Here is a 17688-nt window from a genome sequence, read left to right as displayed (position 1 = left end):
AGTATAATATTTTTGTCTCATTTGTTTAACTGGGTTCTCTTTATCTACTTTTAGGACTTGTGTGAAAATCTGATGATGTTTTAGGTCAGATTTATGCAAAAATATTGAAAATTCAAAAGGGTTCACAAACTTTCAAGCACCACTCTATCTATCTATCTATCTATCTATCTATCTATCTATCTATCTATCTATCTATCTATCTATCTATCTATCTATCTCATCCATCCCCCTCGTCTCTTATCTATCTATGCCCCTCTGTATCTCTCTCCCTCCCTCGTTTACAAGGGTACAAAATGTAAAATGGTTGAAGCAAGTGCTGGGAAACTAAGACAAAGAGTTTGTCTGTTTAGAGTGTTGTGAATGTTTTGATATTTTATTTAAAAAAAAAATACACCCACATCACTTTTTTATTTTAAGTATCATCTCTGGGTGCACGGTCATAATTAGTTCAGAGACAGTTCTTTAGGCCTCCAGTGAGGCCCTCAGTTTGGCTTTCTGACTGGTGAGTGCACACCTTTTGGCATTAAGGTGTTGGTATGCCTATTGCATTTTTGTGTACCTTTAAGGCCATGACTTGGACCCTAGGTTGTTCTCCTTTCTTCCAGGTTTAGACTTGTTTTTTTTGTCTTGAATGTGAAGATTCGACAAGCAATGCACATAATGACTTTTAAGTATATAACTTTTATAATAAAAGTATTTTTACTTGAAACATTTGTCATTATTGGGAATTTGATCTGGTGTTCTACGACCGCATAATGGGTGCGATGTAGGTCTTAATTCTCATTTAAGTGGTCTTAAAAAGGTCTTTAAAAAAGTCTTAAATTTATGGTGGTCAAACCTGGGGAAACCCTGGGTGGAGTCAGGGAAGGTAAGTGGTGGAATCATTGCACCTGATGGGGATTAACCTGCGTTTGTGTGTCTTCCCCAGTGACCGCGCCCTTTAAAAGGAGAGGAGAGCAGAGGAAGGGTGCTCTCCCCAACCAGAACACGTGTGTGTGTGTGTGTATGTGTGTGTGTGTGCCCACGCGCGCCTGGGAAGTGATAAAAGGCTGAAAAGCTAGCAATAAATAGTTCATTGAGAACTCAGTTCTGGCCTGCCGTGCTTCTGTGCTCCACCCACCTGGTCCAATACTACACGTGATTACCGCGATATTCAACGAGATGCGTTATATGCATGCGCAGTAGTGAAAAAACCAACAACCTGACTCGTACACGATATGATTCGGAATTCTTCGGTAGTTTCTGTCCTGCCGATAAACACATCGATTAACACAGACACGCTTAATATGTGGCGGCTTTAGTTGACCCCTCCTTGAACTGCCACCTTATTGTGGTGGAGGGGTTTGTGTGCTTGAATGATCCTAGGAGCTATGTTGTCGGGGGCATTATGCCCCTGTCAGGGTTTCCCAAGGCAGACAGGTCCTAGGTGACAGGCCAGACTAAGAGCAGTTCACCAAAACCCCTATGGAGAAAAATCCGAGGACCGTGACGTCGCCCGGGATGACGCAGCCGGGGCCCCACCCTGGAGCCAGGCCCGGGGTTGGGGCTCGTATGCGAGCGCTTGGTGGCCGGGCCTTTGCCCATGGGGCCCGGCCGGGCTCAGCCCGAAGAGGTGACGTGGGCCCGACCTCCTGTGGGTTCACCACCCACAGAGGTAGCAGTAGGGGACTGGTGCAATGTGGATTGGGTGGCAGTCGAAGGCAGGGGCCTCGACGACCTGATCCCCGGACACAGCGGCTGGCTGTTGGGACATGGAATGTCACTTCGCTGGGGGGGAAAGAGCCTGAGCTTGTGCGGGAGGTTGAGAGGTACCGGCTAGAGATAGTCGGGCTCACCTCCACGCACAGCTTGGGCTCTGGAACCCAGCTCCTCGAGAGGGGCTGGACTCTCCACTTCTCTGGAGTCGCCCGTGGTGAGCGGCGGCGGGCTGGTGTGGGCTTGCTTATAGCTCCCCAGCTCAGCCGCCATGTGTTGGAGTTTACCCCAGTGAACGAGAGGGTCGCCTCGCTGCGCCTTCGGATTGGGGAGAGGGCTCTTGCTGTTGTTTGTGCCTATGGCCCAAATAGCAGTATAGAGTATCCGGCCTTCTTGGAGTCCCTGGGAGAGGTACTGAGGAGTGCTCAGACTGGGGACTCCATTGTGTTACTGGGGGACTTCAATGCTCACATGGGAGATGACAGTGACACCTGGAGGGGCGTGGTTGGGAGGAACGGCCTCCCCGATCTGAACCCGAGTGGTGTTTTGTTATTGGACTTCTGTGCTAGTCACGGTTTGTCCATAACGAACACCATGTTCGAGCATAGGGGTGTCCATAAGTGCACGTGGCACCAGGACACCTTAGGTCGGAGGTCAATGATAGACTTTGTAGTCGTTTCATCTGATCTCCGGCCCTATGTCTTGGACACTCAGGTGAAGAGAGGGGCTGAGCTGTCAACTGATCACCACCTGGTGGTGAGTTGGATCCGCTGGCGGAGGAGGAAGCTGGACAGACCTGGCAGGCCCAAACGTATGGTGAGGGTCTGCTGGGAACGTCTGGCCGAGCACTCTGTCGGGGAGGTCTTTAACTCCCACCTCCGGGAGAGCTTTTCCCAGCTTCCGAGGGAGGCGGGGGACATTGAGTCTGAGTGGACCATGTTCTCTACCTCCATTGTGGACGCAGCTGTTCGGAGCTGTGGCCGCAAGGTCTCCGGTGCCTGTCGTGGCGGCAATCCCCGAACCCGGTGGTGGACACCAGAAGTAAGGGATGCCGTCAAGCTGAAGGAGTCCTATCGGGCCATGTTAACCTCCAGGACTCCCGAGGCAGCTGACGGGTATCGGCAGGCCAGGCGTGCTGCAGCTCGGGCAGTTGCGGAAGCAAAAACTCGGAACTGGGAGGAGTTCGGGGAGGCCATGGAGAAGGACTATCGGTTGGCCTCGAAGAAATTCTGGCAAACCGTCCGGCGCCTCAGGAGGGGGAAGCAGTACTCTGCCAACACTGTTTACAGTGCGGGTGGGGAGCTGTTGACCTCGACTGGGGACATTGTCGGGCGGTGGAAGGAATACTTTGAGGATCTCCTCAATCCCACCGTCATGTCTTCCACTGAGGAGACTGAGGCTGATGACTCAGAGGTGGACTCGTCCATTACCCAAGCCGAAGTCACTGAGGTGGTTTGCAAGCTCCTCGGTGGCAAGGCACCGGGAGTGGATGAGATCCGCCCTGAGTATCTCAAGTCTCTGGATGTTGTGGGGCTGTCTTGGTTGACACGCCTCTGCAACATCGCGTGGCGGTCAGGGACAGTGCCTCTGGAGTGGCAGACTGGGGTGGTGGTCCCTCTTTTTAAGAAAGGGGACCGGAGAGTGTGCCCCAATTATAGGGGAATCACACTTCTCAGCCTCCCAGGGAAGGTTTACTCCAGGGTACTGGAGAGGAGAATTCGACCAATAGTCGAACCTCGGATCCAGGAGGAACAATGCGGTTTTCGTCCTGGTCGCGGAACACTGGACCAGCTCTATACCCTTCATAGGGTGCTCGAGGGTTCATGGGAGTTTGCCCAACCAGTCCACATGTGCTTTGTGGATCTGGAGAAGGCATTTGACCGTGTCCCCCGTAGTATTCTGTGGGGGGTGCTTCGGGAGTATGGGGTTCGGGGCTCTTTGCTAAGGGCTGTCCGGTCCCTGTACGAACGGAGCAGGAGTCTGGTTCGCATTGCCGGCAGTAAGTCAGACCTGTTCCCAGTGCATGTTGGACTCCGGCAGGGCTGCCCTTTGTCACCGGTTCTGTTCATAATTTTTATGGACAGAATTTCTAGGCGCAGCCAGGGGCCAGAAGGAATCCTGTTTGGGAACCACAGGATTTCATCTCTGCTTTTTGCGGATGATGTTGTCCTGTTGGCTTCTTCAAACCAGGACCTTCAGCATGCACTGGGGCGGTTTGCAGTCGAGTGTGAAGCGGCTGGGATGAGAATCAGCACCTCCAAGTCCGAGGCCATGGTTCTCGACCGGAAAAGGGTGGCTTGCCCTCTCCAGGTTGGTGGAGAAGTTCTGCCTCAAGTGGAGGAGTTTAAGTATCTCGGGATCTTGTTCACGAGTGAGGGAAGGATGGAGCGTGAGATCGACAGGCGGATTGGTGCGGATTACCGGTCCGTTGTGGTGAAGAAGGAGCTGAGCCAAAAGGCGAAGCTCTCAATTTACCGGTCGATCTACGTTCCGACTCTCACCTATGGTCATGAGCTTTGGGTAATGACCGAAAGGACAAGATCGCGGATACAAGCGGCCGAAATGAGTTTCCTTCGCAGGGTGGCTGGGCGCTCCCTTAGAGATAGGGTGAGAAGCACAGTCACTCGGGAGGAGCTCGGAGTAGAGCCGCTGCTGCTCCACATCGAGAGGAATCAGCTGAGGTGGCTCGGGCATCTTTTTCGGATGCCTCCTGGACGCCTCCCTGGGGAGGTGTTCCAGGCATGTCCCCCCGGGAGGAGGCCCCGGGGAAGACCCAGGACACGCTGGAGGGACTATGTCTCTCGGCTGGCCTGGGAACGCCTCGGTGTTCTTCCCGAGGAGCTGGCCGAGGTGTCTGGGGAAAGGGAAGTTTGGGCTTCCCTGCTTAGACTGCTGCCTCCGCGACCCGGTCCCGGATAAAGCGGAAGAAGACGAGACGAGGCTTTAGTTGACGGTGTGTCTGAATCTTTGCTTCATATGTATTTTTTATTTTCAATTAGCCAGCCGGGCTGGCTAGTGACAGGAATTACCCGCCAAATGACAAATTAAGTCACCTCGGGCGACCGGACCACTGCGAATTTCGAGTCCTGTGAAGGCAGCTCATCAGACCAGAGATGAGCTGAATGGTGAAAGACATAAGCTCAGAAAGGGTAGCAGTTTCACAGATTTTCATAGCTTGATTAGAGAATTCTCATCTCATCTCATTGTCTCTAGCCGCCTGTGACCCTGTAGAACAGGATACAGCAAGCTGGAGCCTATCCCAGCTGACTACGGGCGAAAGGCGGGGTACACCCTGGATAAGTCGCCAGGTCATCACAGGGCTGACACATAGACACAGACAACCATTCACACCTACGGTCAATTTAGAGTCACCAGTTAACCTAACCTGCATGTCTTTGGACTGTGGGGGAAACCGGAGCACCCGGAGGAAACCCACGCGGACATGGGGAGAACATGCAAACTCCGCACAGAAAGGCCCTCGCCGGCCACGGGGCTCGAACCCGGACCTTCTTATTGTGAGGCGACAGCGCTAACCATTACACCACCGTGCCGCCCGTATGTGTTTATTCTCTGCTTTAAAGGTATAAACCAATGTGTCTCATCTGTTTATAGTCCACTATATGGCATGAGTCAAAAGTGGTAACATGAAGCATCAGTGTGGAAATAAAACATCACTACTTCGACTTTGAGTCTTGAACTCATATAATGATGCATTAATCACACAACTATTGTTTGTTGTTTATCCAGAACTTAGTAAGGAAGGAATTTTATGAAACTGGAACTTAGCAAATTGTACTTGAAGACGATTGATTTAAAATATCTGAGCTGATAGCACAAATTCAAAACTCCAGCTGTTAAACCTGACCAGTAAAGGCTTTAGGGTGAGAGATATAATGTGACAGAAGCAGTTTCTTTATAGATTTATCCAACTTTCCAACACTGTAGCGGTTCATTAAAAAGCAATTAGTGTTGCTTATGCACTTTTGTGTGTTCTTTAAGTACTTTAAGCTGACTGTGCTAGTAACAGATTTTTCACCCTGAAAAAGTATTTCCTTCTGTGAAATTACAAAGAGTTCGAGCATAACTACTTAAACCCCTGGCTTATTCTATTCATCATGGAGCTTATTATTTATAAAGACTATGATTTATTGAGTAATTACGCTGAAACTAATAAGAAAGGTATGTGATTCCAAGCGTAAGGACTCTGAATGTGCCGACAGGTTCGAGGAATATAAGGGTTTAAGGAGTAAATGTACAAATATCCTTAACTGAAGAATTTATAATGGCATTCGGGGGGGAACCAAAAACCATTTTGCTTAAGGTTTTATTGATGCCCCAACAAGTTCCGTTGTAAAGTTCCCTGGAGTAAACGGGTTGTCTGTCCTTTTCTCAGCATGCAGAAATGTGTTAACATGATTGTCTATGGTAATTGCACATTTGTGTGAGAGTCTGGGAAAAAATGTCTGTGGTGAATTTCAGGCAAACAGCCAAACGAAAAATTGAGTTTGGTCCAAAGTTGTTTTCTTCTACCTATAACGTATTTTGACACCCCAAGTTTAAGAACCATAAATATATTTCACCAAAACCCCACACAAATTTTTTTGTAAGCTTTTTAAATCTTTCCTAGGCTATCTTCCTGCAAAGCTGATGTTGGGTCAGGAGGCATTTTAACAAGCATGGCGGTAAAGCCAGTGTGATTTCCTCATACAGTGAATGCTCGAACTTTGCTCATGGTTGAGACGCAAAAAATGAACATATTTCAGTTCAGGAAAGGGTCTGTTTTACAGAGCTATATATTGTAGAACAGTTCACCATGTGAAGGGTTTTCCCAGGCGACCACACAAATATATTGCTATAGTAAGTATGAATGTAACACACACTCTCTCTCTCTCTCTCTCTCTCTCTCTCTCTCTCTAGTACCCAGAGCTGCTGGTGGCCTCTTATAACAACAACGAGGATGCTCCTCATGAGCCAGATGGTGTGGCTTTAGTGTGGAATATGAAATTCAAAAAGACCACGCCTGAGTACATCTACCACTGCCAGGTGAACATGGCTCCTCCATTACAATCGTATGCAATTCTCTTATAATCTGGTCTGCTAAATAAACAAACTAGCCCAAAATATAGCAAATCAAAAACCAAGGTGTTAGGTTTTTTTTCCATCTCTGGCCCTCACCATCTCGAGATCAGTCCCCTCGTGTCACCCAGACGTCTGGGGGTGAGTCGCAGAAAAAAAGAAAGGAACCCCACAATCTCCAGTTCGCCATCTTTATTCGCAAGTCCCCCAATACAACGAGAGAATACAGGGATTTTATATGCGTCTTATCTGTGTGGATGAAATGACATCACTGTTTGATATCTGTCTGTGTGTGTGTGTGTGTCTGTGTGGATATGCAGCTATGCTATGTGTGTGTATGTGAATGTGTGTGTGTCGTAGGATGTCAGACTATGACAACAGTGACTAGGTCAGTAAACCTTGGACTGAGCAAAACGCATCTTAATAAACAATATATTCTGATAGAATGTTCCAAAATATATCAATATTACGTCTCGAGCAATGTGTCTAGCTTAGACAGAAGGTCACACAGTAACTTGGTCAAGTTACACAGAATTCAGTGCCTTCTAGCTGAAATAGTAAAATAGAACAGAACAGAACAATATTAAAAATAAATCCTTACAATTTTGTCACAAAATAAATTACTGCCTTCTTGGTCAAGAATAAATACTTACAATTATTTATCCTTACAAAGGAATAAAACCTTACACAAGGTCTACTAAAGTAAGGCACAGGATGTCCACTCTTGGTGCTTAAAACTGTCTCAACATTTGAACAGATTTTTATTTAAAAACAAAAAATACATAGGGGTACAAACTTTCGCACTTAACCGTGCAATGGCTGTTTAATGCCCATGGAACATGGCTCTTTAAATTACAACATGAATGAGGGAAATACAAAGGAAAGTGATGGCTTTTACCGGCTCCCAGTGCTTGGAGGAGCAGCTGAGCAGAACGCGACGTCCCGGAAAATGTCCAATTCATTCTGAACAAAAAAAAAAAATCTGTATGTGAAAAGCATTGGGTAGGTTTTGACTCTAATTATAAAAGAAACCAGATGAAGTGCGAGAGACGACCGAGTAAGCAAGTCTGCAAGGCGACAGCCTGGTGCGAGGCTCTCCACACTCCTACGAGAGCCAGATATTATAGGGATATTTCTGTATAAAAAGATGTGGCCTACCACTTCCTAATCCTGCCAGCCACATATGTTTGCCCACCCACATGGACTGCCATCACATGTGCCGCTCCGTTTCCGACGCCCAGTGTGCCTAACACACACATCACACGCGTGTAAACACACACAGAGTACTACACACTCCTGTAAGCACCCGTGTAACATCTTTAGCCATCATAAACATGCCTAGTCTCATTTTCAGGCAGGGATTTTAATACGTCGCAGCAGTAGTTTTCACATGTTATCACATCACTGCATTAGTTCATGGGCATGATTTCGGCTCTCATTAAGTGCAACTCATTTTGAAAAATGCTTATGGTTTTGTAAAAGGCTTTGCTGTTACATTATCTGAGTTGGCATTTTATGGTTGAGAAGCAGCCGTTTTTTCAATCAAAACCAGTGTTCTTTTTGAATTACTGTTTCTGCCTGGACTGATCACGCCAGAGCAAGTTTCAGTGTGGTGAGTATTATGGCTCAGTGAGAGTTTGAGTGATGATGACCATAAAGGTCTGATCTGTACATCTCCATGGTCACTACTTCTCTTTCATTCTGACCGCTCAGTATGATGGCAGAAATGACGGGAAGAGGCGGTTCGAGGAAAGAATGGGGGAGAAAGGAAACTAAACACAGTTTCACCTCTGTTACTGCGGCCTGGGCCTTCGCCAGAAGTCTTTTGTGGAGAGACAGGACTAAAGAAGCGTGAGGGAGAAAAAAATGAAAAGGGGGGGGAGGTTGTGGAATGGGAGATGATTTCAATTTCCAGTCGCTCGGCACGAGGCAGCAGCGTTCTGCTGTTTGGCTGCAGATGAAAGGGCTTGGGGTGATTTGCACACACACCGCTTTCCTCCGTGGGTTAGACTCTTCACCAGAGGCGTTTGGTGCTCGTTAGACAGGAATCAGATAGAGCTTAATGTGTGAGCATGTTCTGCTGTTAAACCCACCAAAACCACACGATTCCTCCCCTCCTCCCTGAGGAGCAGCCTGAAAAAGCCACACACTCATCCTCAACCTCTCTTCAATCCATTTCACCTCCGCCTGTCACGGCTTCCCTCACTTCTATCGAACCCCAACTCGAGATGGGTTGGTAAGAGTAGCCAAAAACCTCACTCGAGTAAAAATACTTCAACTTTAAAAAAAAAAAAAAATAGAGGCGTGTATTTTTGTGATCAAGGCACAAGCACAAAAAGTAAGGCATAACATTTATATGTTTTTTTTCTTCTTTTTTTGTGACCATCTGTGCAGGTGGTAACCTGGCAAATAGAGACACAGTTGTAAAAATGGGCAGGGCTTGAATAAATATCATCAAGTACTTTATCAGCCAGTCAGTGCAGTGAGACTTGCATAATGACATGATTTGATTGCATGTCAAACATAATATCAGGCTAATACAGAGATCCAAGTGCATAAACGAGAAAATGGGTACGAATGATTCGAGACAGAATGACAGTGAATGAGGCTCAAGCATCATTATCATACAAACAGATTACAGTCATAACACTGTCGATGCTTTTATATAAAATGATTATATAAAACTTGCACTAATAGGGTCACAACAAGACAGTAATGTTAGCTCATTTTTTTAAACCAAAGTAGGTTGGAAAATACCATCGCACAAACAGATTTCCAGTGTCACGCTTCCTGTCAGTGCTTCACCATCAGAGCGGCACTGAATTTACCTGGTTTTACAGTTAGTTTTTCATGATTTTTTTTTTTTTTAATTTGAACTGTGGTTAAATCTGTTTTCAGATCACACACAGGTTAGATAATACCTGATCACGTCCTCCAAACAAGTGTGTTAAACTGAGGCCTTTATAAGCCACTTCTCAGAGCGACAGAGGAGTGTACAGTTGAGTGCAATGTTTGCATGGTTTTTCAATTGGAAATAAAAATTGATTTCCAAGAAGTTAAAAATGAAATGCGGTATATACTGCAACAAGACGTAAGGCAAAATCAACAGACAAATTGTTTGTTGGGAGTGTGGTCACTGGCAGGGCTTTCGTTTCTGACCATGAAAATAGCAACTGAGCACAAATGGAAAAAAAAATAAATCCTCATGTTCAAGTAAATTATCAATGTAATGACATCATGTCAGCAAATTAAGCTTGTGTAATGACTCGTGTGAAAGTGAAGCTAGTCATCCAGAAAACACTGCAAAAGTAACATTGGACTGAAAACACTACTCAACTAGTGTGTTACTACTGAAACATGATCAGATTTACATTTCAGGACAAATATTAATGATGAGGAGGAAGGGGATAGTCATGAAATCAAAACCAAAATCAGTCAAAACCGTTCAATGTAAATAAATCAAGATTTAAAAAAAAAAGTGAACTCATGTAATTAAAACATTATAGTATGTGGTACATTATCCACTTTTCATCTCTGTCATTAGGAGCATTTAGCACAAACAAAAATCATTCATTTATTCAGCTTCAGGAAACTGTTTATCCTGATCAAGGAACACATTGGGCATGAGGTGGGATTACACCAGAGGGGGAACCGTCAGGGCCTCCTAGGCCTTCAGAGAAGGCCCCGCATCAAATGTTATATTTAATTTCTTTCAGTCTTTAATTGCTTTCGTTCTTTCATAATTTCATGATAATTATTCTCTTCTAATTCTAATTGGGCCTCATTTTCTATCAAATTTGCTTCAGAAATGAAAGGGTCACTGTCCTGAAAACATTAAAATAGCTTTCCGATTGGATTTTTTTGTTTGTTGTCTCTAGGCTGAGAAGAGTTTAGAGCTGGCTCACTCACTGGTTATGACTTCGTTGCCGGGACAGAAGGCCATGGCAGTGTATGTTTATGTAGGAAGTGACAGTTGAATTAACCAATCAGATATTGATTTATAGTGGGAGGGACCAAAAATTTATCACCCTAGGCCTTCTTGAAGGCCAACACTAGCTTAACCACGAGCCGGCGCTGTCAGTGCAGCAGTGAAGTCACCTTCCAGCCAGTGTAGCGTTCATCAGTAGTGTTGGCGAATTCTAACTTGGCAGTCAAGCCAGTGCTATCGAGAGTAAGTAGCACAGACTAACGACCGAGAAACTAAGATTTCTGTCTCCAGACTCTTCTTCCACGCACGCTCACCACAGTATTTTTCACTCAGACTTAAATATTCATTTCCCTGTGTAATTTACTGAGGTACTTTTAAAATCAACATTGACAACTACACACAACAGAGCGACCTGGCACCCTGCTGCTAATCCCTTGCAAAATCCTTTGCCCTGTTGCTTTTTTGGTGTGTCTGGCTAAGTTTTGGCTGAGCTGAAGTCCCAGCTCTAATAGTAACAGTTCGCCACTGGAATACACTCTGTACGGAACACCAGTCCATTGCAGTACACACATTAACACACAATATTTTTACACTAGAGCAGTTTACAGTAGCCAGTCTTGGAGGAAACCCACACGGATACATTCGAAATGTGCTGAACATTCAAAACACACATGAGCGCAACCTTATCTCAGGATCAAACCAGGGTGAACGAGGTGGCAATGTTACCTGCTGTGCCATTGTACCACCCTTAATTCATACAACTATTCTTTGTAACTTGCCAACTTAATGCTGACTATTTAATATGTATTTATCTCATTGTCCACACAAATTAGCACTCATTACCATGGATCTTAGTAAATCAGGGCTATAGTAAGGCAGAATGGGCTCCTATTCAGTAGACATGCTCATATATATATATATATATATATATATATATATATATATATATATATATATACACACAAAACCCCAATTCCAAAAAAGTTGGGACACTCTGTAAAATCAGAATGCGATAATTTGCAAATCATGGAAACCCTATATTGCATTGAAAATAGTGCAAAGACAACATAAATGTTGAAACTGAAAAATGTTATTGTTTTTTGAAAAATATATGCTCATTTTGAATTTGATATCAGCAACACGTTTCAGAAAACTTGGGACAGGGACAACAAAAGACTAAAAAAAGTTGTGTAATGCTAAAAAAAAGGAATTTGGTTAATTGGCAACAGGTCAGTAAAATGATTGGGTATAAAACGGGCATCCCAGAGAGGCGGAGTCTCTCAGAAGTAAAGATGGGGAGTGGTTCACTGCTCTGTAAAAGACTGCGTGGGCAAACAGTACAACAATTTAAGAATAACGTTCCTCAATGTAAAATTGCAAAGAATTTGGGGATCACATCATCTATGGTACATAATATTATTAAAAGATTCAGAGAATCTGGAGAAATCTCTGTATGCAAGAGACAAGGCTGAAATCTGACATTGGAGGCCTGTGATCCTCAGGCTCTCAGGCGACACTGCATTAAAAGCAGACACGTGTCTGTAGTGGAAATCACTGTATGGGCTCAGGAACACTTCAGAAAACCATCATCTGTGAAAACACTTCATTACTGCATCCACAAATGCAAGTTAAAACTAGATATAAACAATATCCAGAAACACAGCTACCTTCTCTGGGCCTGAGCTCTTTTACGATGGACTGAGGTGAAGTGGAAAACTGTCCCGAGATCTGACGAATCGAAATCTGAAATTCTTTTTAGAAATCTTGGACATCACATCCTCCAGGCCAAAAAGGAGAGGGACCATGCGGCTTGTTATCAGTGCACAGTTCAAAAGCCAGCATCTGTAATGGTATGAGGGTGCATTAATGTATGTGACATTGGGTAGCTTGCACATCTTGGAAGGCATCATGAATGCTGAATGATATATACATGTTTCAGAGCAACATGCTGCCATCCAGACAAAATATTTTTCAGGGAAGGCCTTCCTTCTTTCAGCAAGACAATGCCAAACTGCTTTCTGCACGTATTAAAACTGCATGGTTCTGTATAAAAAGAGTCCGGGTGCTAAACTGGCCTGCCTGCAATCCAGACCTGTCTCCCATTTTAAACATTTGGCACATTATGAAGCTCAAAATATGACAAAGGAGACCCGAACTGTTGAGCAACTGAAATTGTGTATCGTGCAAAAATGGGACAACGTTTCTCTTTCAAAACTACAGCGATTGCTCTCCTCAGTTCCCAGACATTTACAGAGTGTTGTTAAAAGTAGAGGTGATCCAACACAGTGGTAGACATGCCCCTGTCCCAACTTTTTTGAAACATGTTGCTGACATCAAATTCAAAATGAGCACATATATTTTTCAAAAAACAATAAAATTTCTCAGTTTCAACATGTGATCTGCTGTCTTTGTACTATTTTCAAAGAAATATAGGGTTTCCATGATTTGCAAATTATCACATTTTTGTTTTTATTTACAGTTTACAGTGTCCCAACTGTGTGTGTGTGTGTGTGTGTGTGTGTGTGTGTGTGTGTGTGTGTGTGTGTGTGTGTGTGTGTGTGTGTGTGTGTGTTTATGTATATGTTTTTTTAATCCAAAGTGACTTAGAGTTTAGCAGAGCACATGAGGGTTAAGGTCCTTGCTCAACAGTGGCAACTTGGTGGGACCGGGATTCACAATCTCCCACAACCTGTATACGCTCACTTTCCTGTCAATCAGAGCAAGAAATTTGCAACCTTTGGATCAGTAGTCCAGAACCGCCGCCACCACCACCACAATGGCCTTTTTGGCTCAGCCTTTGGCTGAAGCCTATAGAGGCACCTGTCTGTATGTATATGTTTAACCGACTTCGAGCATGTTTAAGAATGTAATTGGCATGCCAGCCTCCGTTAGCGATTCCGCAGTTGCAGTGTGGCGCCACTGCGTACTGACTATATAAGTGCCACGTTACATAACCTCGGTTCGTGATGTAATCCTCTGTGGCCGAACGATCTAGAGCACTGTCCAGGAAAGGAACAGACTTTGCTACGTCAATTCGAATCCTGGCGTCGATGTAAAAGGCTGAGGTCAGACCTTCACAGATCTGTAATTGTCTTTAAATTTACTTGGTTAAGATTAACAAGTGTCTCTATTGACTACTCTAACAAGTGCAATTTATGCAACTGTTTATCATTCATTTGTACTAATTTATGATCTGATGCTTCTGCCATGCTGTCTGTTTCTCACTTTTTCAATGTCTCATTCTTCCTCTAATGGTCTTGCTTAACAGACCTCCTGACCTTTCTTCTTCTGTGTTGACGTGAATCTCTCTCTCTCTCTCTCTCTCTCTCTCTGGTGTCCGTGTGCTGTCGCCTTGTTTAAGGCAGTGTTCAGTTAACTTTGGCACATTTCTGCACTAGTCTTGGATTGGTCACAGAGTATTTCTGAATGACATTTGCTGGGTTCAGGACTGGCTGTGCTGTGCAGCACTGTGGTGTGGTGTGGTGGGTCTCTCTCCTCTCTCCGTGGCTCTCTTGGGCCCTTCACCATGGCGGCTCTCCAGGAACATCACATGGCCTTCTCAAGTGGGCTGCCACCAGCCACATCAAGCACACACCCTGAAAAGCACTGGTGCTGTTGCAGATACTGTTAGCTGTGCTCCCCCACCGCACTGTTTTTATTGCTATCTTTCATGTCTTTTGCCCAGGATGACTCAGGGTGAAGCCCTGGTGGATGCCAGAGGCTTTGGGGAAGGGTGCCTGGCTAAGGGGGAGATGTATTTGTAGGAGTTGGGAGAGTAGCCCGCTCTGAATAATGGCAGAGGACAGAGCTGCATTTGGCTCACAATGAGCAGGATGGAAATGCCTCAAAACCACACACAGCTCACAGAGAGAGGAAGGGCAGAGACCTCCACTCTGCCATCTGTTTATTACACACCCATATAGCAGTAGAAAGGCGTTTCTGCTGGCCAGTGCTGCTGCTGTTTAGGGTTATGAGAATTAGACATGCTGTGGTGCCAGAATGTGACCTTTTAAAGGGGACTGTAGATCTTTAAAAGTCAATTTTTTTCCTGAAATTGTTCCTTACGAATTAAAGTATTCTTAAATTTGAATTGATCTAGTCTTAGCTTTTGGTGTCACTTGATTTTTTTTTTAAAGGGAGTAAATCTATTTTCAGAACATTTCATAGCATGTCAAATGGAATAATACAGTGGTGCTTGAAAGTTTGTGAACCCTTTAGAATTTTCTGTATTTCTGCATAAATAAAATATGACCTAAAACATAATCAGATTTTCATACAAGTCCTAAAAGTAGATAAAGAGAACCTAGTTAAACACATGAGACAAAAATATTATACTTGGTCATTTATTTATTGAGGAAAATGATCCAATATTACATATCTGTGAGTGGCAAAAGTATGTGAACCTCTAGGATCAGCAGTTAATTTGAAGGTGAAATTAGAGTCAGGTGTTTTCAATCAATGGGATGGCAATCAGGTGTGAGTGGGCACCCTGTTTTATTTAAAGAACAGGGATCTATCAAAGTCTGATCTTCACAACACGTTTGTGGAAGTGTATCATGGCACGAACAAAGGAGATTTCTGAGGCCCTCAGAAAAAGCGTTGTTGATGCTCATCAGGCTGGAAAAGGTTACAAAACCATCTCTAAAGAGTTTGGACTCCACCAATCCACAGTCAGACAGATTGTATATAAATGGAGGAAATTCAAAGCCATTGTTACCCTCCCCAGGAGTGGTTGACCAACAAAGATCACTCCAAGAGCAAGGCGTGTAATAGTCGGCTAGGTCACAAAGGACCCCAGGGTAACTTCTAAGCAACTGAAGGCCTTTCTCACATTGGCTAATGTTAATGTTCGTGAGTCCACCATCAGGAGAACACTGAACAACAATGGGGTGCATGGCAGGGTTGCAAGGAGAAAGCCACTGCTCTCCAAAAAGAACATTGCTGCTCGTCTGCAGTTTGCTAAAGGTCACGTGGACAAGCCAGAAGGCTATTGGAAATGTTTTGTGGACAGATGAGACCAAAATAGAACTTTTTGGTTTAAACGAGAAGCGTTATGTTTGGAGAAAGGAAAACACTGCATTCCAGCATAAGAACCTTATTCCATCTGTGAAACATGCTGGTGGTAGTATCATGGTTTGGGCCTGTTTTGCTGCATCTAGGCCAGGACGGCTTGCCATCATTGATGGAACAATGAATTCTGAATTATACCAGTGAATTCTAAAGGAAAATGTCAGGACATCTGTCCATGGACTGAATCTCAAGAGAAGGTGGGTCATGCAGCAAGACAACGACCCTAAGCACACAAATCGTTCTACCAAAGAATGGTTAAAGAAGAATAAAGTTAATGTTTTGGAATGGCCAAGTCAAAGTCCTGACCTTAATCCAATTGAAATGTTGTGGAAGGACCTGAAGCGAGCAGTTCATGCGAGGAAACCCACCAACATCCCAGAGTTGAAGCTGTTCTGTACGGAGGAACGGGCTAAAATTCCTCCAAGCCGGTGTGCAGGACTGATCAACAGTTACTGGAAACGTTTAGTTGCAATTATTGCTGCACAAGGGGGTCACACCAGATACTGAAAGCAAAGGTTCACATACTTTTGCCACTCACAAATATGTAATATTGGATCATTTTCCTCAATAAATAAATGACCAAGTATAATTTTTTTTGTGTCATTTGTTTAACTGGGTTCTCTTTATCTACTTTTAGGACTTGTGTGAAAATCTGATGATGTTTTAGTTCATATTTATGCAGAAATGTAGAAAATTCTAAAGGGTTCACAAACTTTCAAGCACCACTGTATGGGATCACTTGCTCCAAACAAGGGTGTGCTTTACACTGCCACCCCAAGTGGCACAACAGAAAAGCATTCACGCGTTTCACGAGTCTGAACCCCGACATTGCTACAGCCATCCGTGGCCTGGAGAGAGCAAAATTTGTCACCTTCTCTGGGTTGGAGGGATGGCATATGCTCACTCTAATGTCAATTATAGCAACACTAGTTAAGCAAACATCCCATTCTAGATTTATTCCTCGCTTTGCTCTTCTAATAACCTCCATTCTCCTGGGAAAGCTTTCCACTAGATTTTAGAACATGGCTGTGTGAATTTGTCCATTCGGCCACAAGAGCATTAATGAAGTCAGGCAATGACGTTGGGCGAGGAGGCCTGGTGTGCAGTCAGGGCGTCATGGCACATTTTATTTAGCTCTGTTTATGTTGGTTAGTAAGTGCTGCTAGCAATAAACTCCTTGTTCTGAGGTTTATGTTTAAGATAGTATGGCACTTAAACAGTATCTTACAGAGTGTGAAGGCAGCAAGTACAGTCATTAAAAATGAGTGCAGAGTGCCTTGAATTTTACCCTGACTCACAAGCAAAGCACAGACCCTCGAGAGGGAGGGCAGTGCTTACAGAAGTCAGAACTGATCTACTCTCACGTCTGACAGTTTCTCGGCACAACCTTGCAAAACCCTCAGCACTACCTTTGTATGCAAACAATTCACAGAACTTTGCATTAATGTTTGCATTTTATCAGATTACTTGTGGTGTTGTAGTCCCTCCTATTGATATTTTCACAATGCACAGTTTGCATTTTGCTTTGATCGTTTATTGTGAAATACTTAAGTTATTCCACAAAATCGAGTCATACATGAGCTGATAGCTGACGAGGCGTGTAGTGCCGAGTTGGCTATAAGCCATGTACGCTGAGATTGAATGGAATAAATGTTTAATTCTATCCACATTCACTGGATTTTGAGAAATGGAGCATTTTTTTTCATCTCATCTCATTATCTCTAGCCGCTTTATCCTGTTCTACAGGGTCGCAGGCAAGCTGGAGCCTATCCCAGCTGACTACGGGCGAAAGGCGGGGTACACCCTGGACAAGTCGCCAGGTCATCACAGGGCTGACACATAGACACAGACAACCATTCACACTCACATTCACACCTACGGTCAATTTAGAGTCACCAGTTAACCTAACCTGCATGTCT

The 17688-nt window shown here is 44.4% G+C and overlaps 1 protein-coding gene across 1 annotated transcript in view; it reads left to right on the top strand.

The window, feature by feature from the left end:
• The window catches only part of LOC132900015 (cytoplasmic dynein 1 intermediate chain 1), a 98212-nt gene that overhangs the window by 47485 nt on the left and 33039 nt on the right, over nt 1–17688 (top strand). Inside the window, exon 10 of the mRNA XM_060942051.1 lies at nt 6613–6738. Coding sequence (XP_060798034.1) covers nt 6613–6738 — 126 coding nt within the window. The remainder of the gene's footprint in view (nt 1–6612; nt 6739–17688) is intronic.

This window comes from Neoarius graeffei, chromosome 16, assembly GCF_027579695.1.
Source record: "Neoarius graeffei isolate fNeoGra1 chromosome 16, fNeoGra1.pri, whole genome shotgun sequence".
NCBI classification, from domain to species: Eukaryota; Metazoa; Chordata; class Actinopteri; order Siluriformes; family Ariidae; genus Neoarius; species Neoarius graeffei.
The sequence above is the reverse complement of the archived record's forward strand: the minus strand, read 5'-3'. Positions and strand labels throughout refer to the sequence as shown.